Source organism: Diaporthe batatas (genome assembly GCF_019321695.1).
Source record: "Diaporthe batatas strain CRI 302-4 chromosome Unknown Contig00010, whole genome shotgun sequence".
Classification (NCBI taxonomy): Eukaryota; Fungi; Ascomycota; class Sordariomycetes; order Diaporthales; family Diaporthaceae; genus Diaporthe; species Diaporthe batatas.
This window is the reverse complement of record NW_025408557.1, coordinates 320,679-345,876: the sequence shown is the minus strand read 5'-3', so window position 1 is coordinate 345,876 and position 25,198 is coordinate 320,679. Positions and strand designations below refer to the sequence as shown.

The 25,198-nt window shown below is 54.8% G+C and overlaps 9 protein-coding genes across 9 annotated transcripts; 5 read left to right on the top strand and 4 right to left on the bottom strand.

The window, feature by feature from the left end:
* The first annotated feature begins 385 nt into the window (after positions 1-385).
* Positions 386-2,671, top strand: KVR01_008437 (uncharacterized protein). The gene is made up of 7 exons (XM_044788306.1): positions 386-596; positions 668-780; positions 840-889; positions 962-1,021; positions 1,142-1,468; positions 1,532-2,118; positions 2,185-2,671. Exons 1-7 carry the CDS (start codon positions 468-470, stop codon positions 2,542-2,544), a joined length of 1,626 nt encoding a protein of 541 aa, XP_044642204.1. The 5' UTR covers positions 386-467; the 3' UTR covers positions 2,545-2,671.
* Positions 2,672-3,078: 407 nt separating this feature from the next.
* Positions 3,079-4,020, top strand: KVR01_008574 (uncharacterized protein; the record flags this gene model as incomplete). Its single annotated transcript, XM_044791065.1, has 2 exons — positions 3,079-3,904; positions 3,995-4,020. The coding sequence occupies 2 exons, from the start codon at positions 3,079-3,081 to the stop codon at positions 4,018-4,020; spliced, it is 852 nt and encodes a 283-aa protein (XP_044642341.1).
* Positions 4,021-5,284: 1,264 nt separating this feature from the next.
* KVR01_008605 (uncharacterized protein) lies at positions 5,285-6,856 on the top strand (the record flags this gene model as incomplete). Its single annotated transcript, XM_044793912.1, has 2 exons — positions 5,285-5,626; positions 5,689-6,856. The coding sequence occupies exons 1-2, from the start codon at positions 5,568-5,570 to the stop codon at positions 6,854-6,856; spliced, it is 1,227 nt and encodes a 408-aa protein (XP_044642372.1). The 5' UTR covers positions 5,285-5,567.
* A 1,751-nt stretch (positions 6,857-8,607) lies between these two features.
* On the bottom strand, positions 8,608-10,367 carry KVR01_008518 (uncharacterized protein; the record flags this gene model as incomplete). The annotated part of the gene is made up of 3 exons (XM_044793317.1): positions 8,608-9,812; positions 9,873-9,956; positions 10,121-10,367. The coding sequence occupies 3 exons, from the start codon at positions 10,365-10,367 to the stop codon at positions 8,608-8,610; spliced, it is 1,536 nt and encodes a 511-aa protein (XP_044642285.1).
* Positions 10,368-12,281: 1,914 nt separating this feature from the next.
* KVR01_008609 (uncharacterized protein) lies at positions 12,282-13,463 on the top strand (the record flags this gene model as incomplete). The annotated part of the gene is made up of 3 exons (XM_044794803.1): positions 12,282-12,469; positions 12,766-13,345; positions 13,416-13,463. The coding sequence occupies 3 exons, from the start codon at positions 12,282-12,284 to the stop codon at positions 13,461-13,463; spliced, it is 816 nt and encodes a 271-aa protein (XP_044642376.1).
* Positions 13,464-13,561: 98 nt separating this feature from the next.
* KVR01_008513 (uncharacterized protein) lies at positions 13,562-16,327 on the bottom strand (the record flags this gene model as incomplete). Its single annotated transcript, XM_044782822.1, has 1 exon — positions 13,562-16,327. The coding sequence occupies exon 1, from the start codon at positions 16,151-16,153 to the stop codon at positions 13,562-13,564; it is 2,592 nt and encodes an 863-aa protein (XP_044642280.1). The 5' UTR covers positions 16,154-16,327.
* A 152-nt stretch (positions 16,328-16,479) lies between these two features.
* Positions 16,480-18,498, bottom strand: KVR01_008699 (rRNA-processing protein SAS10). Its single transcript, XM_044792734.1, has one exon. It carries the CDS (start codon positions 18,391-18,393, stop codon positions 16,531-16,533), a length of 1,863 nt encoding a protein of 620 aa, XP_044642466.1. The 5' UTR covers positions 18,394-18,498; the 3' UTR covers positions 16,480-16,530.
* Positions 18,499-18,668: 170 nt separating this feature from the next.
* Positions 18,669-20,279, top strand: KVR01_008431 (uncharacterized protein). Its single transcript, XM_044788005.1, has 3 exons — positions 18,669-19,010; positions 19,071-19,202; positions 19,284-20,279. The coding sequence occupies exons 1-3, from the start codon at positions 18,888-18,890 to the stop codon at positions 20,073-20,075; spliced, it is 1,047 nt and encodes a 348-aa protein (XP_044642198.1). The 5' UTR covers positions 18,669-18,887; the 3' UTR covers positions 20,076-20,279.
* A 1,127-nt stretch (positions 20,280-21,406) lies between these two features.
* KVR01_008727 (uncharacterized protein) lies at positions 21,407-23,242 on the bottom strand. Its single transcript, XM_044788760.1, has one exon. The coding sequence runs from the start codon at positions 22,775-22,777 to the stop codon at positions 21,698-21,700; it is 1,080 nt and encodes a 359-aa protein (XP_044642494.1). The 5' UTR covers positions 22,778-23,242; the 3' UTR covers positions 21,407-21,697.
* Between the last annotated feature and the right edge of the window lie 1,956 nt (positions 23,243-25,198).

Sequence of the window (25,198 nt, the reverse complement as noted above, 5' to 3'; positions counted from 1 at the left end):
TTTATTTAACGTTTATATATTACTAGGGTTATAGGCTAAACTACTTAATAAGTCCGTATACTTACTTATCTTATCAGCCTAGTAACCTCTATACTTTATATAAAAAAGATTTAATAATAAATATTTAAAAAATATCACTATATAGAAGTTTTAATAAGGATTATATATATATTTTTTATATATTTTTAAGTTAAGTATTAATAGAGTTATTAAAAGAAGACTACTTTTTAATAAACCTTTAAAATTTTTGACAGGGGTAATAAAACAGGGGGGGGGCCAACTCTCGTTTTTCCGAGACAGCAGGTAGAGCTGATGTAATCTAATTGGGCGAAACAGGGGCAGATAGCGTGGAGCTGGAGCCCACCAGACTCCGTCCGACCAGCCGCCGCAACTCCACCACACAAGCACCGGCCAAAGCCTGAAATGATGGCACGCAAATTACTGTAATCAATGACCCCAAGACCTGAATGGCCTTCAGGATCAGATTGAACATTCCGGGCAACTCACACGGGGAACAAGGAGGAGCCACAGTTATGGCTGTTGTCCAGCTCGTCCGCTCCCTGATCGGTCAACTTCTTGCCCCTGCTGCTGCCTTGGTGAGTTTTGGCGCCGAATGACCCCCGATCGGTGAAAGGCTGGATATTGCGGTGACGGCTGACGGAAGCAGATGGTGGCATACTGGGTCGGGCGAAGTATATACAATGTCAATCTCCACCCGCTCTCAAAGTACCCCGGTCCAAGGCTTGCCGCTATTTCTGACCTTTGGTGGGCTTATGCATGGTGTGTCATGCTCATTCTCAACAAAATCCTCGGCTGGGACATCGCTTATTAGTCTATAGCACGAGTGGGAGATACCCATGGTTGATTGAGGATACCCTACGAAAATACGGTGATTATTAAGCTATTTTCACTGAAGTGAATAGACCATGACCTTCGCACTAAATGCTAATTGCTTCCCTAGGCGATGTTGTGAGAATTGCCCCAAATGAACTTGTATTCATAAACCCTCAAGCAGCACAAGGTCAGCCTTTAATTTCTGCAGTTGGAACTTGATGGTGGCCTCAGAAACTATGTTGAACACGGGCTTGATCACGCGGTGAATGTACCAGACCAGGTCGGACCGAACTGATCAAGCACACAGACATTTACTTGGCACAAGAGAAGAGTCTGGAGACATTTGTCCAAGTCGGATATGATGCTCTTGATACTGGTGATGGAGGTATCTCTGGAGAGGCCAATCCTGTGAGGCATCGTGAAGTCGCCAAGAAACTTGCCCCTGCGTTCAGCGCCCGGAATTACAAGGCCAAAGAAGGTACTATTCATAAACACCTCGACTTCTTTGTCGAAAAGGTGAAAGAACTTGGAGCGATCGGCCAGCCCATCGAGTTGCGGCGTTGGTCTGATTGGCTCGCTCTGGACATGTCGGCAGATTTGACATATGGTCGAGATATGGGCCAGGTGCGGGATAGTAAGCCAGCCCAACGAATCTGTAATGTGTCCCAGATGCTGATGATTGAGTGATCTGATTCAGTGAAGGATTCATTGTTCATGGCCTCGGCCCTCAAACTCAATCTCTTCGTCACAATGAGCCAGGTGGTGAGGAAATTCCGCTCAGGCCTCTTCACCCTGTTGCCGTATCTCACAATTCCTCCGACGGTCTGGCCCGCGATGCCATTCTTGATCAAGATGAACAGCGAGATTGTGCAGGATCGTATCGGCCGGCGAGGGGAGCTGGACCACCTGGACTACTTTGAGCAGCTGATCCCGTCTGACACCGGGACACCGGTCCCTGACGACAAGAAGCACATCTTTCATCTGGAAAATGTGGCTGGCAACCTTCTTCTCGCCAGCTGGCAGCCCCTGGCGGACCAGTTCTACTCGTTGATCTTTTTCCTGCTCCGTGATCAAGATTCAAAGGCTTATGAAGCCTTGGTGGAGGAAGTGAGGTCGGGTTTTGCAGAGTACGAATCCATCGATACGGAAGCATTGAGTACGGCCAAGTTCAGATTTCTGCAAGCCTGTGTATCCGAAAGCCTTCGGCTCCACCAGGCGACTACGGATGGACTTCCACGCATAAGTCCAGGAGCTGTTGTTGACGGACAGTATATTCCAAAAGGCGTACGTGCATAGTCATCCATCAGACTCACCTTAGCTGGCGCATATTAATGTTTGTGCGCTCATCAGGTTACCTGCCAGATCAGTTACTTCGCAGCAGTGAGGAACGATCGCTTCTTTACCGAACCAAGAGAGTTTCGGCCGGAAAGGTGGCTATCCAACGACCCCAAGCACCCACAGTTCGACAGCAGATTCAAGGATGACAATCTGAAAGTGTCGAGGCCGTTCAGTCAGGGGCTCAGGGGATGCCCTGGCGGCGTTATCGCCCAAAACGTGATCAGGCTGTTCATCGCGAAGGTTCTGTGGCAGTTTGATCTCGAGGCAGCTCCAGGGATCAAGGACCTGTCTTTCGACAAGGACTTCAGGTTTCTTACCTTTTGGGAGAGGCCACAGTTTTGGCTTCGCTTCAAGCCTGTCCCGAGGCGATAAGAGATGACTACATAGAGCGCTCGTCTTATCTCGACCCTTGAAACAATTCTGATAGGTCACAACGATCAGTTCGAAGTAAGAGGATCGCAGTGGCCTAGGCTTCGAAATGATTCAGGAGACCATAGATGTGCTTGGATGGGATCTTGCGGAAGAAAGAGCGTGAAAAGGATACCTAAGTACCCACCTCACATTCCTCTGCATTTGTTGTGCCATCGAGCAGCTTCGGCTTTGCCGCGATTGTGAAACTCGACGAGGCTGAAGGACTGCTTACACAGTGGTAATACTATTTGGTCATTGGACGATGTCCAGTTCAGGTTTATCAATATTTCGACTGGTGCCTAGAAAAACACATACTAGAAGGATTGTAGCACTAAGGCCAAAGCGGGAAAGCAAATTCAAGTTTCTGTGGTACTGCACAAGTGGATCCCAGGTTCTTCCTTCTTCGAAACCAACCAACGCGTCCAGCCTTGTAAAATTTCGTCGTGACGATTTGTGCAAATAATTTTTCACCTTTATCCATGTAATTCCGTTGCCATGGCCGCACCACAGGCGATCCCCTCTTTCAAAGAGCGTATCTCTTCCGGGCAGCTCGTCAAGCCCTCGCAGGACATGCGGCGGATCCGCTGGAAGCCATTCGGGCCACTCGCAGACTCCGTCTACGTCGCCGAGGATCCCAGCGACGAATCCTCGCCTCAGAAAAGCTACCAGACGGGCCCGGCCAGCTTCCACCCGATCTCCGCCTCGCCCCTGACAGAGCCGCCCGTCTCGTCCATCACCGTGGCCCAGTCCGACCTCGAGGGCTGGGAGGAGGAGTGGGTCGAGGAGCACGTCCCCCACGCAGACGACGAGCAGGCCGTCTGGGTCGATCTCACCCCGGGTATTAGTACTGGGGCGGGAGAGGAGGATGCAGATGCAGGTGGTGATGATGGCGAGGGCCGGAGGCTCATGCGCTGCTGCGGCACGAGCAGGCCCGTCGTGCCGCCTGCGCTCACGGTCACGCCAACGGCATCGCAGCCGTTCGTCACGGTCCACGACTATATCACGGCGGTGCACTACTGGCTGCACACCATCAGGGGGAGCATCCTCGAGGCCAAGGGGGTTCACGAGGGCCAGCCCCTGCCGGAGAACACACAGTTCCACGAGATAATTATCCCGGACCTGACCTTGGTCATGCTGAAACAGCGCGAGCCGGATGCGTCGCCGTCTTCTTGGAGTGTCGACCCGTTGACGCGTGTCTTTCAACAGATCGCTGCTGGACAGACGCCGACGCCCATGTCGCTTGAGGGCTTCTCGGAGGAGTACCTTAGGGGGCTCCGCGAGGACAGTCTCGCCATCCAACGGGCGAGAATGGCTTGGAGTGGTAAGGGGCAGTGATATACAGCTGCTACTATGTGTGAGGTTCGTGGCCACTGGGAACGGTGTGAGTAGGATGGAGTGATTGTACTCGTAGTGCGGGCCATTTCAAAGGAAATTTAGATAGCTCATTCCATATACAAATTCATTCTAGGCTAAATAGTATCTACCTGCTCCTCTAATCTCAAACAGAGAGAACCCGGAATTCGGCATTCAATAAGATGATCACTGAGTTGACCTTATTCTCACAATGCGCTTAGACTTTGAGCGCAGATAGTAGCCCATCACCCGGGGCTAGGTAATATAAATCTGGATCGATCATCGATTCTAGTAGGTCTGGTACACTACATTAAATGGCTGTCTTTAGGCAGCATCTGAGCGTTTACCACTGTATGAAGGCGCCACATGCGTTTTATATGTATAGGGATTAGAAATGAAACTAAAACCACCAAGGAGCATCTTGTCCACACTCAGCTCATCCTCCTCACCTACGGTCCCGTCAGTGTGGTCTCGCAGTAGATCTGCCGTGAGACTGTCCTCATCGTTGATTGTACTTGGTTATTCGAGGTATGAGTACCCGCTGAACGGCCACTGGATTAGACGATCCACTGCTGGGCGGGTCACGACGCCTGGCAAGTGCAGGTGGAGCAGATACAGCCAATCACGCAGAGGCAGCAGAACATGCAGCATCACGAAGCATTGCTTGACGTATATCAACATTGCCTGCCATGAGCACATGTATGAGCCTGGCTTCGGTTACAAGGTGTGTTGATTGAAGGGCTTTCTTGAGTAGCTTTTGCAGGACGCCAGATGCAGAAGGACCTAGGCCAGACATGTCAATGAGGACATCAGTGTAGCCAACGTCGCATATGCATTGGCCGTCTGTCAATCTGCATTGAGACCGTTTACGACAAGAGGTCGGTTGTATTTTATCGTCTGCATATCAATCCGGTTCATGACAGATCTGACCCGGGACCAGAGATGAGATGAAATGCAGCCGTTGATCCAACCATGATGCAATAGCTCCCAGGAATCTGGTTGCCTGGGTATGTAGTAATCCACATGATCCACTCATCAGCACATCATCATCATCAGAGCCACTGGCAGATGGAGCTGGGACGTGCGTCTCCCCTTTGGCATTGGGACCTGCAGCCCTGGGCCCGCCCCTACCCCGCATTTACCCCGGATTCTGGGCCAGGCTGGGTATAGCGCCCAGCCAAAGAGGGACCAAGAGGGTCGCGGCGGTGTGGGTCGCAGTCCCGGCTGCACTCCCAAATCTCCCATCTCCCAATGCCTGCTACGGCCGTGCTCGGAGCTGCCGCCAGAAGGGTGCGTCACTCACATGGAAAATCCTGCTGCAGCCTTTTTTCCTCGCTGATGACTCTCCTTTCTTTCGTCCTCTTTCCTTTCTCTCACCAATCCAATCCAATACACCCTTTTCCTACCCTGTGCCTGGACTGGTTTTCCTTTTCTCTTTCCTTTTTCCTTATTCTAACCAATTCTACTGGTTTGGTTTTGGGAGGGGTTTGATACTTCATTGGCCTGATCAGCGTGGTGTACATGCAGATAGATATCTTTCAAGCATAATTTTCCTACACGTCTAGTTGCTTTTTCCTGTCGTCGCATTGGGCCTGTCGGGTGGTGATCACTGATCGCATTCCCGCACTCAAATGGCGCCACCAACGCAACCTCTCAACCTTGATGTCGAGGCAATCTCGGGAATTGCAGGGTATGCACGAGTCCCCCCCATCCCACCCTGCCAACTCTGTCGCTGACCACCGAGTAATTCAGCTCCATCTCCATCGCATGCTGGGTGGTCGTCTTCAGCCCCCAGATCATCGAGAACTTCCGCCGCAAGGCAGCAGACGGCCTGTCCCTCCAGTTCGTCATCGTCTGGCTCGCCGGCGATGTCTTCAACATCCTCGGCGCCGTCCTGCAGGGCGTGCTGCCCACCATGATCATCCTGGCCATCTACTACACCATCGCCGACATCGTCCTGCTGGGCCAGTGCTTCTACTACCGGGGCTTCACCTGGAAGGACGAGGTCGTCCCGCCACCGCCCAAGAAGAGGAGGAACAACAACAACAACGGCAATAGTAATGGGAATGGCGCCAGCCAGCACCACCACCAAAACAACGGCAACGGCAACGGCAACGGCAGCCCCGCCCGCGCCGAGCAGCCCAGCGAGCGCACCACCCTCCTGGGCCACGCCCAAGACCAGCGCGAGCGCCGCGGCTCCGACTGGTCCGAACGCCTCATCCACGTGAACCCGATCCTGCCCCTGAACGAGCCGACCGCGACGCCTCCCCCGCCCGCCTCGGCCCTGCAGACCCTAGCCTGGAACACGGTGGCCGTCATCATGGTGATCGGCGCGGGCGTGGCCGGGTGGGCGCTGAGCCGGGGCTACAACAACAACGGGGATGACGGACAGCAGCCCGGGGAGGGGGACAGCCATGACACCGACGAGATCCGCTTCGACCTGTGGGGCCAGATCTTTGGCTACCTGTGCGCGGTGCTGTACCTGGGCTCGCGGCTGCCGCAGCTGCTCCTCAACTGGCGGCGCAAGTCGACCGAGGGCCTGAGCATGCTCTTCTTCCTGTTCGCGTGCCTGGGCAACCTGACCTACGCCCTGTCCATCTTCGCCTACGACCCCAGGTGCTACGGCGACGAGGCGGGCTGCGGGCCCGGCGAGGCCGGCAAGGTCTACGGCCGGTACATACTGGTCAACCTGTCGTGGCTGGCCGGCAGCGTCGGCACGCTGCTGCTCGACATGGGCGTGTTTGTGCAGTTCTTCCTGTACAACAAGGCCCGGGATGGGGACGAGGAGGGGGACGGGAGCGCGGTTGAGGATTTTGAAGACGACGACGACGACCGGGACGGGGACGGGAGGAGCATCGACGGGGACAGGTGGGACCAGAGGCCGATCCTGGAGAGGAACCAGTCCGAGTGGTCTGCCTAGGACGCCCCTTGCCCATCCTGCTCCGCATCCCTTTTCACCTGGCTTTTCGGTGGCGTGAGGACCATTTTTGGATTTGGTTTACTCTGGTCGGCCTGCGGACTTGCTGGCTTTTGGAAACAACAGGAGTGGATAGAATAAGGTGGGGAGGGCGGACTTGGAAAAATATACGGAGTTCCGGCGTTCACATTTGCTTGATCACTAAAAAAGGATATTGGAGGGGGGGGGGCGAGAAAGGTTACGGAGAAAACACACCACCAGCATCCACCGTCATCGTCATCAGCATCAGGCTCGAGCACGGGGGGGGGGGGATAGATACAGTGCTAAAGGGGGTGGGGGGGACGGAAAACCAAGCGGGGGAGCTCTCTCACATCCCATCCATCGATCCACCAAGCTCGAGGAAGCATCCGGATCCCACGACCCGGGATGTACAATCCAAGTAACTGATCTACAGAAAGAAAGAAAGAAAACACCTCAAACACCCTTTCACGCCGACAGCTCTTCCTTGCTCCCCCCCGCCCTACCTACCTAGCTACCCACCCGCCCTGGGAAACGAAGGACAGCGGCGCCCTCCGCCGAAGCCCACCACCAAAGCCGCCGGCCCTCTCCCTCGCGGATTGTTGAGCCCTACCCCAGGGTGGGCAGCGGGGTTGATTGTTGTTGGGTTATCAGGGCCCCCCAGCCGCAAGTGGCCGCCGGGCTGGGCTGGGTGGGCTGGCTGCGCCCATCCATCCATCCCCGGACAGGTTGGGACAAGAGAGTCTCAGGCGAGACCCCCGTCCACCCGTCCGAACGTGGGTGCGTCTGCTGTCATACGTACGTACACGCGCACACACACAGGTCAGGTCAGGCAGGCAAGGAAGGGTGTGAGAAAAAAGAGACGTGGGATGGGGACCCAGGTTCGGGGGAGGGTAGTCTAGCCCGGCGGGATGATGATTCTGCCCCGGCTGGGCTCCAGTCCAGAAGTGGTTACAGCACAGGGAATCTTGGTAGGTAGACGCCCCCCATGCATCATCTCTCGCAGTCATCCCGTGTCTGGGATCCAAAGATGTGAGTCTCAGATCTGCTTCCGAGCCGGATCGGGGCCTTGCTCCTCGATCCCCCAGATCAGGTTACAAATACATGTTCCAAAGATAATCTGCCCAGCATTTCTCGTGGCCACTCCGTGACAAATTAGCTCCGGGGACGGACGGACGGACGGACGGACAGGCAGACAGGCAGATAAACAAACAACAGACGGAGATTGGGGGACAGACTGTGTTTTCGCTGTTGTTGTTGTTGTTATGCCAGTCCAGATTGCTCTTCTTATCTGCTTGTCTTCTATGTCTCAAGCTACTGCAAGCACCACCTCGTCCTAGGCTCGTAGGATAGGAGTAACCAAACAAGAAACTGGGAGAAAAAACACCGGTCTATGAGCGACCGATGCAAGCCGCATGCGTTCCGAACCATCAGTACAGAGAAGGAATCGTCGCTCCGGGTATCGATCACTACCAACCCTCATCAAAACCACCTTACCTCTGCCCGCCCCTGAAAGAAGTGTGTCGAATCTCTGCCCCCAGCTGGTAGAAGTCTCGAAACGGCCAAAAACAAAATAAGCACACACACACACAAGTTCCCAGCCACGTGTCATAGGCCCGCCTCCTCCCCAGAAACATTCCGCAGTCGTATGTATGTCAATTACACTGAGACAATCAACACGCCCAAAGGGGCGGGTTAGGTACGCGGGCCAGCCAGGTCAACATTCACGTCACCCGTCAGCACCACCCCACCCGCCGCCCCAGGAAGCAGAAGCCGGATCCTATCGCCGTCACGCCGGTGAAGACGATCAGGCTGCCGTAGCCGCTGCCGTACGCCAGCAGCGCCTCGCCCTTCCACGGCATCGAGTAGTACATGACCTGGCTGAGCGGGCCCGAGACCACGTTGCCGAAGCCACGGCCCGCGGCGAGCAGCACAAACACCATGATGGGGTCGACGTGCTCCGAGTATGAGCCGGTGTACTCGGACAGGGGCGACTCGGCAGGTCCGTGGCCGGCGCCGGCACCGCTCCCGGCGCCGGGCCCGAGCGCGATCTCGCTGCCGCCATCGAGCGAGCTCGGGGTGACGCTGTCCGACATGTCCTTGCCCGCCACCTCGCGCATGACGCCGGTCCAGGTGGTGGAGTAGGAGCCCGCCGACAGGCCGTAGCTGACACAGAAGACGTATACCATGGGCATGTTGAAGGCGCACCCCCACAGGAGAAACGTGCCGAGGGTGGCGCCGACGGTGGACACCATGATACAGGTGGTAACATGGAAGCGGTCAATGAGCCAGCCAATGACGATGCAGCCAACGACGGAGGAGATATTGAAGAGGAGGATGCACAGGGCTGTGGCGAAGTGGTCGGCGCCGAGCACGCTGGCGGCGTAGATGGGGATGTAGATGCCGGGGATGTAGAAGCCAATGGCCTCGACCGTATTGGACAGCTGGTACATGACGAACCGGCGCGAGAGGCAGAAGCGGAAGTTGAAGGCCTTGAGGCGCCGTACCGGCAGCGGGGGCACTCGCGGCTTGATGTACCACGCCAGCGGGGCCGTAATCGCGAACAGCACCACCGCCCAGATGATTATGGTCGTCTTGTAGCCGTACACCTCGAGCAGCTTCTCGAGGATCAGCGGCAGCACCACGCCGGCCAGCCCGGTCCCGGACCACATGATACCGTAGGCGAGGCCTTTCCTCTTGACAAACCACTCGTCGATGTACATGATGCAGGGCATGTACGCGATGGCCCCGCCAATGCCGTAGAAGACACCCTGGGTGATGATGAGCTCCGTGACGTTCCTGGCGTAGGCGCTCACAAAGAGCGCCGCGCACACGACGAAGAGCCCGACCAGCGGAGAGTACCTCGCCCACAGTGGGAACATGCGGTTGAGAATGAGTGCGGGCAAGCCACAGAGATACATCAGTCCAGAACAACATGTCCCTTCAATCTCGATGTCAGTTTCTGGGTCTGGGAGATTTGATGTGGATCCATGCCACATACCTATGTTAGCTATTGCTGATGAGCCAGCAAAGGGGGGCGTCCTGGCGTAGTAGCCTGAGAAGATACCGAAGCAGAACGGATAGCCTGCGTGTCAACAAGAAACAAGATTCAGTCAGCCAAGCTCTCTTGTGAAAGGCCCCTCGGGTACGAAGGGATCTCGACAGAGACATCCTGTCTGATCTTCTCTGAGATAAGGGCAAGAGGGAGCGGGTGGGGGGCATCCAAAAGGGGCATGGGAGTGCGCTCACCCCATATCAGTGCCTCCAGTATGAAGCATGCCAGGAGGAAAAGATAAGCATGCTTTCCCTGGTCAACAGGGGGAAGGCACTCGAGCTCGAGGCGGTGGTGAAGCTGAACCAGGCTGAACTCGTCGGCGTCGCCCTCTCGTGTCGAGGCGGCGTCCTCGAGCTCGGATACCCTGGGGCTGGTGGAGACCAGGGAGAGCGCGGGCCTGGGCCTGGGCGGTAAATCAACTTTTTCCGAGTTCAGCTTCATGGTGTCTTTCGGGGGAGCATGGAGGAAGAAGGCAGGAAGGGTGGGTAGGGTGTTGCGTGCTTGGTACACAAACAGACAAGTGGCGAGGTGATATATAGATAGATACACACAGGTCTATGGCTCCTGTCTCGTTGACGAGGGAGGGAGCGTGGTCTGGGAAAGACACGCAGGTGGCGACGATGATCGGAGGAATGGCGTCAAGACGTTGAAAAGAGGAAACACCAGGGGGGGTAGCCACCGATAGCCACGATCGTAGATTCAACGGTAGACGGACCAACACAACACAACAGCAGCAGCAGCGGCAGGAGCAGAAGCAGAGCCAGACACCATCAGTCACACACTGCCCGGGACGGACTGGTGCGGACGGGAAGTCGAGGCAAGTCATCACGTCCCTCGGCCAGGTGTCGACATGATGACGCCCGGCTGGTCACAGACACAGCGATGGCTAGACAGCCTAGACCAGTTATCAGGTGCGCTGTACGCCGTGCGCTGTACGGGAGCACCCGCGGTGCGCAGAGGAAGAGAGACGTCGACGATCCGGATGTCGACTCCATTCCATTCCTGGGCTCCAAATTCCCAGCCATTGGACACATGGCTGCCCTCCCCCGTGAGGTCAGCGACGCCCCTGTATCCCCTGAGATCAGCGACGTCGCGGCCGTCGAGTGCCGTGACTGCGTGTACTGTGTGTGCGATATCCTCGCTCGCACGATGACAGCAGGCTTGCTCGTTCAGGCCCGGCCGCCCTCCCCAAGCAGGCCAGACAGGCCAGGCAGGTGGATGGGATGGGTCATGAACCGTGATCGGAGAAGGGAGGGAGGCAACTGTGGAGGCTGCAGAAAGAAGAAAAAAAAGCTCCATAGTTGTGCCCTCTCGCCAACGGGTCGTTATCATCGAGCACAGATCTCTGGTGGTAAAACATGACAGGCGCATCTCCTTGGGCGCCGTCACCGAGGCGTCGCACTGGCGAAGCACCCGGGCCACAAGCATGTTTCCCAACGGCAAACGTCAACCGGAAGGATGGTATCGTGTGGGCTCGTGCTGGTTGCCGGCACACATGCAAGCGAATAGTGGACAAGAGGACAGACAGAGAGACGAGGACGAGGACGAGGACGAGCGGCACGTCACTCAGTGGGCCGGCAGAAGGAGCTTGCGAGGCGCATTCCAGCGCGAGGCTGTCGTTGTTTTGTGGCCGATCATTTCCCGACAGGTGGTCGAGTCGACGTTGGTTTTGGGCGATGACAAGGTTGGAGAAGGTGAGACCTCGTGGACCCTGGGGAAGGAATAAATCCGATTAGACCCGTGCGGCGTGAGCTGGTGACAGGCTGGACAGGCCAAGCAAGGCGTGACAGCCGTGACAGGATGGCAGGATGGGTGGTACAGAGCAGTTCGAGATGCCTGCCAGTCGGGCCAGGCCATCAGGCCCACAGGGCCCACAGCTCCAGGGATCATCCCCAGGAAAAGCCCTCACCCTTGTCTGGGAAGGTGGAGCTGTGAGGAGCAAAAAGGTGTGGAGGAGGCTGGAGCAAGGTTGGAGCTTCCCGTGGGGGCTCGCAAGGGGTGTCTCAGAGATGCCGAGGCAGTCCACATCTAACCGCGGGGACGATGGCTTCACCCACATGAGGTCTGCTCTGTCAGTCTGTCTGTCTGTCAGACTGTTTTGCTTCAGCAAAGAAGATCCTTTCCCATCCCTGGCCCAAAACACTGTGTCTCACCTTTTTTGATCCCACGATCTGCCTTGGGTAGAGTCTAGTCTAGGTAAGTAGGTAACACAACTATCTATCACCTTCACGGTAACTCGGCCTATTCTGACTAACACCGTTTTGAGAATATTGTTGTACCAGTGCCAGTGCCAGTACCAACACGCTGGGCCACCACCGATAGATTGTCTGTGCCCGTACCATCGCCGTCGTCAACATGGCCGAATCCGTGATATCCGTCGAGTACAAGGGCCGCATCGCCACCATCACGATCAGCAACGAGAAGAAGCTCAACGCCCTCACCCAGCAGCACTACTACGAGATATCAAGGGCCCTGCGCGAGATCGCAACCCACGATGAGGTGTACATCACCGTCCTGCTCGCTAAGGGCCGCTACTTCTCTGCGTATGCTTGTCTCACCTGCTCCTCTCTCTCTCATTCCGCCATCAACCATCCGGGAGACCATCACGCCCCCTTTCGTCGGCCCGGCTCACCCTCGCCCTCTTCTCACTCTCACTCTCACACGCACACACACTCTCTTGTTGTTCTTGGGTCTCATTCTTCCAGCCCACCTGACCCCGAGGCGTTTTCCTCAATTTCCCCCTGACCCCAAAAAAAAAGAGAGCACAAGGGGGAGGGGGGAAAAACAATCGTGAACAAACAAGCTGACATCACCGGGGGGCCCCCTCGGTCCCTCACAGCGGCGCCGACGTCTCGATATCCCGAGCGGTGCCCGACACCGAGTCCGACCCGCGCCAGTTCTGGATGCGCACCTTCCTGGCCTCCAACGTGAACATCACGCACTCCTTCTACACGCACCCAAAAATCCTCGTCGTGGGGCTCAACGGGCCCGTCGTGGGCCTCACGGCCGCCATAGTCGCCCACGCCGACTTCATCTACTGCGCCCCGCACACCTTCCTGCTGACCCCCTTCAGCTCCCTCGGCCTCGTCGCCGAGGGCGGCTCCTCGCGCGCCCTCGCGCAGCGCCTCGGCCCCGCCCGCGCCAACGAGGCCCTCATCATGAGCAAGCGCATCACCGCCGAGGAGCTCGAGCGCGCCGGGTTCGTCAACGCCATCTTCCAGACCGCGCCCGGCGAGGATGCTAAGTTCCGAGAGCTCGTCCTGAAGGAGGTCGAGGAGCGCCTCGGGCCCCACCTCAACGGGGACAGCCTGCTCGGCATCAAGAGGCTGCTCCGCAGGCCCGACAGGGACGTCCATGACGTCCAGAACGTGACGGAGGCGCTCGACGGCCTCGAGAGGTTCGTCGCCGGGATACCACAGGTCAGTACCTCTGCACCCCCCACCTCACGGACAAGACGCGGGCTGCTGACAGCTTTTACCCTCCGCCCAGGAAGAGTTTAGGAAGATCGCCTCCGGCGAGAAGAGACACAAGCTGTAGTATAGCCTGTTTCGCGCTGTGTGTGTGCAATGAGTGAACATTGATTAGACTGGCCAAAAAACACGGCTTTGAATAAAAACACATCTGGGTATATACAATTAGCTGAGCGGGCCGAACAACAAGCTCGTCCTCTTCCAGTACTCCTGAGATGCCTTGCCCAGCCGTTGCTGTGCAGATGTGCCCTCGAGGCCCGTCTTCTTCCAGACGGCTTCCTCCAGCTTCTTGAACTCGTCTGGGGTCTCTGCCGTGCTTACAGACAACCTCAACACGGCAATGTCAAAGAGCCACTGTACCAGCACGTCCCGCCGTAGCTTCTCGGCAGCTGCTGAGTCTGCGGCCGCTTCCGCCTCGTTTTCTGTGGCTGTCTCTTCCGTCGCTTCTGTCTTGGCCTCGGGCTTTTCATCCGTCGCTGTGTCGTGAACTGCTTCCTCTCCATCTTGCTTCCCAGTTTGACTTTCCGCGGCAGACCCTGCAGGCTTTGTTGCGTCCTCAGCCCTGTCCTCTGGCTCCTCAGGTCCGTCTGCCTTGACTTCATCCTCAGCCCTGCCGTCGCCAACCCCAGCTGTAGGCTTCTCACCCCCAGGCTTAGCTTCGCCCCCAGCAAGATGCGCGTCCAAGGCCGCCGACCACTTCTCAGAGAGCTCCCTGCTCACATGCCTCCTCAGCGCCGCGACGGCCGCGGGGCTCCACAGGTCCGTGCCGGCATCGCCCATGGCCACCGTCAGGTCGCGCAGCAGCCTGAAGACGCCGGGCGACGGCGAGGTCGGCAGCTCCGGGTCGCCCTCCCACAGGCTCCGGCCGACGACCTTCCTCTCCGCCAGCGCGCCGCCCGCGAAGTTCTCGACCGGCGCCGCGGCGACGGCGGCGGCGGCAGCCTCCTGGAGGGACGGGACCATGCCCAGGCCGAAGCCCCTGACGGACTCGAGCTTCGGCAGCCGGGCCCGGACGTCCCTGAGGATCCGCAGGAGGTACATGGCGACCCTGCCGGCGTTCTCGCCCTCCCTGTTGGCGCCCCACAGCCCCGCCAGGTGCCCGTCGAGGTCCCGGAACGCCTTCTCCAGGGCGCCGTGCAGCCTCTCCTGCAGCCTGGCCGGGTCGTCCCTGCTCAGCGCCTGCTGCCGCTGGTCGATGGTCTCCTCGTCCTCGACCTCGTCGACGTCGTTGTCCCACCTCTGCCTCTTGAGCTGCTCGACCACCGCCTCGACGTCGTCGATGACCTGCGCCCACGACTTGTAGCCCGTCACGGCCCTGGCGACGGCGTCGCTGCGCCCGTACAGCCGGTTGACGACGTCGAGGGCAAAGGGCCCCGCGCCGTGGTGCAGCTCCATGTCGAGCGAGCCCGTTTCCCACAGGCTGGGCTGGGCGTCCGTGACGCCGGAGCGCCACACGTCCAGCGTCGCGGCCACCTCGGACCCCACCAGCCGCAGCTTGTGCACCTTGCCGTCCAGCACGCCCGCCACGTGCGCGTTGATGGTCTCGCGCAGCCTGCCCAGCATCACGGACGGGTCTGACCCGCGCGCCTTGCCGCCGTCGCGGATCCACAGCTGCAGCACCTCGGTCCGCAGCTCCGTGATGGCCTTGAACTCGGTCGTGCGCTCGAGCGTCTTCTCCAGGCCCTGGAGGAGCACCTCGCTGCCCTTTGCGCTCCACCTTGTCAGCATTTCGACGGCTTGCTTGCCGTCGAGGTCGTCATGGCGCATTGATGGCTTGTAGTCGGTGATTTCGTCGCCGCACCACCGCTCGCAGATGTCCAGCCTCAGGCTTTCTAGGCCGCGGAGCGATGTGTCGGATAGTAGTGTCTCCTTCTTGAGCGACGACAAGACCTCGGTGAGTCTGTTGGGAACTAGGTACTGGACGTCGAGGATTGTCTTGGTGTAGAGCTCGAGGCCCTTCATGACATCCAGAGAACTGCGGTGCTCTTCAACGTCAAACACCGAAGCCATCGCGCTGCCTCGGACGTCAAGGAAGTGGCGGATGACGTCCCGTGTACCGGTCCCAGTTGCCAGGCTGTGTGCGCAGAGGGCCTTGAGGAGGAGGTCCCTGCTGGTGTTGTCGCCGACCGTCTCCAGCACCCTGTCGATGCTCCGCAACAGCCTCCTCTTCAGTTTCTCCAAGCTCTTGGTGGAAGCTGCAAGCGAGCCCTTGACCTCAACGCCAGGCTTCTCATCCTCAAAGCTCCTGACCAGCAAGCTGCCCAGCACCAGGACCTTGGTCGCGGTGACAAGCCGACCCCCATCCTGCAGCCCAGCACGCTCCTGCTGCAGCAGACCACCCAGGACGAGGACACACCCAGCCAGTATCTTGGCCCGCGCAGCATCACCAGAGCTCCGCCTCCCAAAGCGGTCCTCGTAGACGCCGTCCCGCTCGGCGGCGAAGCGCCCCAGGCCGGCGACCTTGGCGCCGACGACGGCGCGGCCGCAGCGGGCGCCCATGCGGCCCAGGACGGCCTGGGCCTCGTCGACCTCGGCGCGCATGCGCACGATGGCGTCGGCGGTGCCCAGCAGCTCGCGGTAGCTGCCGCCGACCTGGGTGCGCAGGCGGGCCTGCTTGTCGTCGATGGCGACGTGGATGTGCTTGTGCAGGCTGCGGATCTGCGGGAGGGTGTAGGACGGGGAGCCCGCTGCGGCGGAGAAGATCTGCGACGAGGATGTCAGGGTCGACAGGTCGGGCTCGGGGAGGTGAGACGCCATCTTGGTGGTTGTTGTGGTGGTTGTGGTGGCGGGTTGGGGTGGGTTGGGTTCAAGGGATGTTGGACTATTGGGTTATCATGGCTTTTCGAAACTAGTGTTCATCCAATTGGTCGTTCGATGGCTTCAGTATTCGCCATGCAGCGCTTCGGGTTGAGGTGGTGGTCGATGGTGGTGAGGGATGGCTGGATGCTCTTGAGGTCTGCACTGCTTACAGGTGCTGCTGGCCCAAGCACACTTTCTGCCGAATCGGCACCGCAGATTCAGCCCTCTTTTTTGGTCTGATCCTCATGTATCGATGCACCCTACCGTGGTCAACGCTGGCAGCATGTATTGAATTCTAGTACTCATTATGCAAGTATGCTCAATTGTGCAATCCTCTATAGCTTTACACTCTTGATCAGGCCAGTCTTGATACCAGTCGTCTCTCCCTGGTATCCGCCCTTGCCCTCTCCTCCCTGGTACGTGGCCTTCATGCTCTTGAGCTTCTTCTGCTTGTCCTCGTACTTCTTCCTCTTCTTGACCCTCGAGTTGCGCACCTCCTTCTTCCTCTTTGGTGCCAGGCCCTTGTTCTTCTCTATCTGGTAGTTGATCTTCCTCTTGCCGTCTGCCCCGACCGTCTCCACCTCCACAACGCGATCCCTCACGCTGGCCGCTGCAAGTGCCTCCTTGCGCGCGGCCTTGTCGTCCTTCTTGGACTTGGTGCGGTGCGCTATCATGTCGTAGTACTCATCCTCACCGCCCCGTACCTCCTTGGCCACGGCCTCGTCCCCGCTGCTGTCATCGCCGCCCAGCTCTGCGCCGTGCTTCGAGTCCTTCTTGCCTCGCTTCTCGGCCTCCGCGTTGAGGCGGATCATGCGGTCCCTGAGACGCTCGCGGTAAGGGATATCCGCATCACCACCTGCGTCACGACCGGCATCCGCGCGCTTGCTGGCCTTCTGCACGATCTGCGAGGTGTAGAAGCGCAGACTCTTCTTCTTGGCGGCCTTGTCGGCGGCCGTTCGTGCGTCCAGAGCCTCCTCTTCGCCGAAGTCGGAATGGTCGTCCTCCTCTTGTTTCTGCGTGATAGTCTTGGCCTTCTTCGCCTTCTTGGGCTGGTCGAGGAGCGTAGATAGATCAGCAAGGGACTCCTCGACCTCCTTGGCCTTGGCAAGCCTCTCCTTTTCTGCCTTCTTCTTTCTCTTCTTGCGTTCGGCATCGGCCTTCGCGGCCAGCTTAGATTTCTTGACGGGTTTGACATCTTCTTCACCCATCGAGATGTCCTCTTCGGCTGAAACCATCTCTGGCTCCTCGCTTGTGGCCTTGGCCGGCTTGAGGTCTCTGACCTTCTGCCATGCCTCCCGGCAGCTCACCAACGTTTCCATGACCTCGTGGTCTCGGAGCTCTGCTGGGCTGAGGGAAACTGTTGGCGCGCCTGCTTCTCTTGCAGGCGACGTCAGAATGGCGAAGTAGCTGGCGAGGGACGCGACATAGCAGCCCAATATCCAGTGCTTGACCACCTCTAGCGATTGGGCGGGCTTGCCGTCGGCCTCCTTTTGTAATTGGACGAGCTGTGGCTGCAATTTCTCGAACTCTTCAACGAGTGGTACGAACTCAGGGTATCTCGCTTGTAAGATCCGGTACCTTTCGTTCGTGTCCATGTCATCTGTAACCTCGATATCCTTCAGCTCTTCCGTGACGACGTCGGCGCCCTCCTCGGTCTCTTCGGCTGGTGCTGCCCATTCATCCTCGTCGAAGATGAAATCAGCCTCGTCCATCTCCGCCAACTTCTTCTTTTGTAGTCGCTTGGCTTCCTGCTCTTCAGCAAGAGCGTCCGCCTCAGTCTCGATAGCGTCGGCATTGTAGTATTCTTTCTTGGAGTCGCCCCACCAGCCGTCGTCGCCCTCCTCGTCGCCGGACTGTTCCTCTTCTTCCGCCGCCTTCTTCTTGTTCTTTTTGGTCTGCTTCTTGACGGCCTTTTGGAGTTGCTTGTATTCGGCCTCGACATCGGACTCGGAATCGCTGTGGTCATCGAAAACCTCCTCATCAGAAGGCTCGAGGAACTCGTCCAGCCGGTCTTGCGTCCTCATGCGCTTGGATGATGGCTCATCCTCGAGCATTATCTTATCCTTGTCAAGGAAATACTGCTCCTGGTCGTCGGCGACGTCTTCGTAACTGCGAATGGCAAGGCGTGCCTCTGAGGGGTCGACATCTTTGGGGCCGGATGGCCCTGAGGCCCGGGAAACCTTTCTCTTCTTGGCCATGTTGGTGCCGTGAGTTAGAGGGGGAAGGCCCGCTTCAAATTTGCTAGGCCTGGTGACGGGGACGATATTTGAAGGTGCTGACAACTTCAGGTCGCTGGATTGTATAGTAAAGTGCTTGAGTCCTTCTCCCAGAATTTTTTTGGGAGTACAGTTACCGATTGGGGCTTATCGGCGCGATAAGACAGCTCCAAACAGGCGCCCGACAGGGGTCCCTCGGGCTAGCCCCTACAACCGTGGGACTACCTCTCTGTACAGGTCTGCGAGAATCAGAGGACGTACTCTGTCTCTGTACTCCATAAGTACCTTGGCACAAAGTCGAAAGACTCCCAAATCTGAGGATCCCATTAATGAGAACACTGTGCCAAGTTGGGATTTCCGTACCAATTGCATCTGCCCCGTCCCAAAGGCTCCTGAAGCTCGACTTTTTTGGCTAGGCGCAACCCAACCCGAAATCTCATCTCAGAATCCTCCTGAAAGGCGGCTGAGATATTGTGATGAACTTCATAACTTCCATGGAAACCTCACACGTCGGCATCGCAGTTGCAGGCGTGGTCATTGCGCTCATTATTTTCAATATGGGTCTCTTCAGCAAGAACCAGATGCCAGTTGAGGGCAAGGTATGAGCAACGGCTTGCCCAAGTACAGCTCGCGTTGTGCATGACTGACACGAGCGGCAGACTGTTCTCATCACGGGCGGTTCAGAAGGCATGGGCTTGAGTGCGGCGCGCCAACTAGCAGCCAAAGGAGCAAACATCATTATTATCTCGCGGAGCCAGCAGAAGCTAGACATAGCCCTTGCTGACGTCAAGGTCGGTGGTTTTATTCATGTTCATGCTCCCTGGATGTGATCAGACAGACACTAACAGCTTTGTGCATTCCTTCAACTTCAGGCCGCTGCAAAGTCTCAATCCCAACGGTTCCTCGCCATAGCTGCAGACGTGACGCAGGAAGGCTACGCCGCCGGCATCGTGTCAAAGGCCACAGCATGGAACAACGGCAAGTCCCCAGACATCGTCTGGTGCGTCGCGGGCATGTCCATCCCCATGCTCTTCCACGAGGACCGCGCCATCGCCGAGATGCGCCGCGAGATGGGCGTCAACTTCTGGGGCGGCAGCGAGATGGCCCACGCCATCCTCAGGGAGTGGTGGTCGCCGGACCACAAGTACCCCAACGAGCCCAAGCACCTCATCTTCACCGCCTCCGTGCTGGCCCTGTACGGCATCGTGGGCTACTCGCCGTACAACCCGACCAAGTGGGCCCTCCGGGGCCTCGCCGACACCCTGACCCAGGAGGCCATGCTGTACCCCGACCAGCCCGTCAAGATCCACGTCGTGTTCCCCGGCACGATCCTCAGCCCCGGCTTCGAGAGGGAGCAGACGACAAAGCCCGACATCACGCTGGAGCTCGAGAAGGACGACCCCAAGCTGACGCCGGACCAGGTCGCCGAGAGGGCCATCGCGGGCCTGGAGGCCGGCAAGCACTTCGTCACCGTCGGCCTCATGGGCGAGCTGCTGCGCTATGGGGTCATGGGCGGGTCTCTGCGGAACAACTGGCTGGTTGACACGCTCATGGCGTGGTTCATGGCGCCGGTGTGGTTCATTGTTCATCTGGTGATTCACGGCCAGATCAAGGGCTTTGCGAAGAAACATGGGCACCCGAGCACATATCCCAAGAAAATCTAGGCCTCTCTCCGGTGTTTAGCAGCTGGGAAGACGCGACTCTCCACGTTCACGACAGGACTCATGTACAATATGAGGAGTTTGGGGGAAAGCTACAGTTTTCTATATCTGTACCCGTGTTTGATATGGATTTGAACCTTGGAGCTGACAGAAACAACTGTTGCATAATGCCACTTTTGATCTATACCATTTGGAGTTTGCAGCTCGCACACATAAAGTCTTGCGTTCTGACAAGTCTTACATGACAGTCTTTTTTTCATTGCCGTGCCCCCGGGGATGACCTCTATCACGGCTCGATGCTGTGACTAGAGAGCTAGATCTCCTCTCTTCTTTTTTCACGCATGTGGCCGGCGAGCTGCAGAACGAATCTAAACCGCCGTCCCTTGCACCAACACGATTCCCAAGTGTGGTTTCACTGCATCATACCCCCCTCATTTCTCGTACAACTCGATCTAGCGTGGTGAGCACTAAGATCGAGTGGTACACCCGTGGGCCTCTCATGACCTTGGCAAATAGATATGGCACGCAAGCCAATCCAAGTTTCACAAGAAACAACAGTTATGAGCACTACACGGCACGGCGGCAAAGTCCGAGCTCCCTAAAATACCTATCATGGTAAATGCAACCCAGGCGCTTGTTATTTCTGTGTTGCGAAGCCAATAGACCGCTCTCGTATGCAGTCATCATTCGCCAAGAGTCCCGAGGTCCCAGCAACTTGCCTGGTTAGGCAATATGTAAGAAGAAACCATGAACGAAATAATACGCCAACGAGGCGCGAGGGATGCAGGTTCTACCGCATGACTCCTGTATTGATCTCTATTCTTGTGTGTCTTTTCGACTTCTGGGCCGTCGAGGAGCCGGGTGCTGTTCGTTCAGACATTTGAATGTTCGTGCCAAGAATATTCCGAAGGAGTTCGCAAGTGCCGCCTTTGACCCGACCAATTCTAGAGTGAAGGGTGTAACTGGCGCCTGAAATTCAACCCTTGACAACAATGAATTTCTTCCAGGCCGCAGGTGGTCTATAGCGCCGCGGTTGTTGGAGGCGGCTCCACCATCAACGGCATGTTTCTTAACCGCGGCGCCGCGAGGGAGTACGACGACTTGGGGAGACTGAATAATGCCAGTGACGACTGGTCATGGAATGGTCTCCCTACTTCGTGAAGGTGAGTGGTGGTTGACGTGGGATCATGACGATGAAATCAGGGCTGACTTGCGGATAACTAGAGCTCAACGCTCCAGCGTCCGGCCCCGGAGCTGGCAGGAGAGTATGTGATCACATACTAACCTTTGCTACGTCCACAAAGACTGCGGATCTCATAAAGTCACAACATAGACACAGCAAGAAAAAGCTCTAGATTTAAATACGACGTAAAGTTGCTTGCGCTGGGAAACTTCCGGGACAGTACTGGGTCTTTGAGATGTCCTTTTGCCTCAATCGGAAAACATATTTCATATGATTCGCTTCTCTAAGCGCCTGGGGATTGGCCTTCCAACCGGGACCCCATGCAACAGTATACACATTTCCGAACCGGAATATATACAGTGGGAAACTCGCCGCATTAATTCTCCGTTAATGGCCGCTGGAACACATGGGCTGTCCCCAGCGAGGTCGACGACACGTGCAGTCACGCAATGACGTCCTCAATAGCCGCCGTCAGGATCACAGCCATGCTCTCGTGGGTCGCCGACGAGGGGTGGTAGTCACAGCCGATGTTGTTGTTGCTCGAGTCCTGCGTGGGGAAGTTGACAAAGTGCGCTTTGCTGCCGAGCCGCGCGACAGCGTCCTTGGCGGCGTTGGACTGCGTGGTGAACTGGGCGTCCTCGGCGGTCGGGTAGCCGTCGCTCAGCAGCGGGCTCGACGTGATGAAGAGCTCGGCGTCCGGGTAGTGGTCCTGGATGGTCCTGCCGAACGACACCAGGCCCTCGGTGTACTCGGTGGCGTTGATGCGCGGCCGCGCGTCGTAGTTCTGCCCCGTGGTGCTGTTGGTCGCCACGTAGCTGAAGTCGTTGGTCCCCAGGTTGACGACGACGACGTCCGGAGTGTCGGCCGCCGGGAAGGTGTAGGTCCCGTCCTCGTCGGCGGCGCCCCAGCGCGTCCAGATCTCGGGCATCACCACGTCGTCCTGGAAGCCCGGGTTCACGATGTTGCGAATCAGGCCCTTCCCGGACCACGCGATGATGTCGTACTCGGCCGACAGGTTCTTGGCCGTGAGCGCGCCGTACGTGTTGGGCGCGTCCTCGAGCGCCGCCGAGTTGACGCACGGGAACGTGCCGTCCATGCCGTAGCCCGCCGTGATGCTGTCGCCGATGATCTGGATCCGCTTGCTCGCCGGCGGCGGGGCCTCGCCCAGCGTCCCGGATGTTGTCACGTCGCCGAGGAAGAGGCTGCCGAGCTGGGGCTCGGATCGCTTGCGGATGGAGACGATGTGTGTGCCGTTGGCGAGGGAGGCCGGCGTGTCGATGCTGGTCCCGTTGACGCTGTCGAAGACTATGGGCGTGCCGTTGTCGATGACCATCTCGATGCTGTTGCTGCCCCAGGACGAGGCCACGGCCACGCTGGCCGAGCAGCCGGTGAAGCTGAAGGTGAGGCCCGTGCCGGACCACGAGAGCTCCCTGGTGGCCGGGTTCACTCGCCCGAGGAAGCGGACTGCCTGGGCCGTGCCAAGCGCCGACAGGGTCGGGAGGAGGGCTGACAGGCGGACCATCTTGAAGAACAGTGTTGACTGAACCCACTGGGAGTACCGGTATGTCTGTTACAAAATTGGCCACTTGCGTTCCTCACGCTGATGGTCAGTCTATGTAGTTTGCCGATACGCGCATACAAACTATAAAAGTGGATGAGGGGGGTCAGTGGGCGGGCCACCCTAGAACCTTATATTCAATATGTTTGGCACTTGACCCCTTCATTATAGGAGGTGGATATAATTTTTGCGTGGCTGTTGAAGCTAAGCATGAGAGTGACGACACTTTGCTCGGTCTAGTGCCGGGGCAGCCGCGATAATGCGGAGGGTAGGTTCCGGGAGCCGGATCAGGAGGCGGAGCCAACTCAAATCACAACATTTACAATTCTGAACTACAACAAAAGTCTAAACTCAGGAGACGAATTCCAGAGCGTGAGTTGTGAGTAGATGGTTAACTTTGCAAACGTAGGCAGGACAGATGCACTCATTCGTTGTCTTGGGGTCGAACTCCGAATGAGACGCTTGGAATATGGAGTACTACTACCAAGATCTGCGTCAGGGGCCGTTTGACCCGGCAATGAAACATCGGTAATAAACTTTTTGCGGACGTTGTGGTGTACTCCGTACCTGCGTCATTTCCGACAACACCAGTATTATGCTTGGAGCTAGGGGTCCCCACATCCCCCTTTTGGCTCACTACTTTCCCAACAAGGGTTGCTTTCCAGCCTACAAACCGTACAAGCGCCTTGAACCTTGCAATAGATGGTCTGGTTCGGCGCGCAATAGTCGACAATCTTACTCCACAGCAGCAGTAAAAATGGTTATACCACGTGATGGCACAGGGGTCAGCAGAGCGTATTAACCCAGCCAAAGCAATCATTTTTGCCTTTTGTATTCAGACCTGATTCATACCGGCTAAATACTTTAAGAGATAAATCTTCTCTGGCCAATCCTTGTTAGAAAATTCTCAACTACCCAATCCAGCTTGAGATAACTTCGAGTGATTAAACCTATAGAAGAACGCTCCGCAAATCACATCCCTCGTAGGCTCGGTCCACGACCCGCTCTACTGAATGAAATTGTTAGATATAGAGACTAAGGGTCACTATAAAAGTATAGTAAATAACTAATTTATAATAAATTTACTATAAAATAATAGTTTACTATAAATTTATAATAGATTTATAAACCACTATAATAAATATTTAAGGTATTTACTTTTTAATATAATAAAACTAATCTCTATAATATAAAGAGTTTATAAGATAAAATAAATAAAATAATATTATTAAAAATTATAATTTTATTATTAAATTATTTATAATATAGTATTAAATTTAATAATTAAAAGTTTTATTATTTTAAACTAATTAATATAGTTAATAAAATTAATAAAAACTTAAAATATAATACTTATAAAGATAGAAGAATAAAATAACTAGAACTATAAATTCCTTCTTTAAGTTAAAACTTATAGATTTAAAAACTATATTAATTATTAAATAGACTTTTTTAAAGCTATAAAACCTAATTTCTAATTATAAAAGTATATAAAGACTATTATAATTATAAAAGGTGCTATTTTTAAACTATTAATAGACTTAATAATAATATTAAAAAGCTAAAATTATTTAAAAAATAATAAAACTAATAGTAAATATTTAACCTTATTAATACTAGCTTTAAATTCTATAATTTAAACTTATAAAAATATAAATAATTTAAATTAAAATATAAAAAAATAAATCATAGTTTAAAAGCTTAAAAATAAATAATATAAATTATTAGTTTAATATATAAGTTAATATATTATATTTTAAAAGAACTTTTAAAGTTAATATAAAAATTTATAATAAAAATATAAATAATTATAATTAAATAATATATTAAAATAAAAATATATATAAAAATACTTTTAAATTATTATAAAGTTTAAAGGATATTATACTTTAAGTAAACTAATAGAAAACTATTATAATAAAAGTTATTTAATAAAGAATAATAAAGGTAAAATAATTTATTATTTAGATTTATAATTTATTATAAGCTTTATAAAGAATATTATTAATATAAATAATTATATTTAAGTAAATATAAAAGTAGAAAATTATAAATAAAAGTTTTATATATTATAGTATTAAAATTTTTAAAAGGAATTATAAGTTTTAAATATATAAAATAAACTTATAAAACTATAAGGAGAGTATAAATAATTATTTATAATAATTTAAAAACGATAATAATAAAGAAAATACTTATATAATTAAGGAAAGGAATTCTAAATAATAAGGTATAAATAAATTATATAGATTTTATATAAGTTAAAAATATAATTAGTTTAAAGTAAAAGAACCTACTAATTTATATAAGGTGTATATTAGAATTATATCTTTATAAATTACTATTATATTTTTTTAAAAAGCCTTTAAAGGCTTTAAAAGGAAT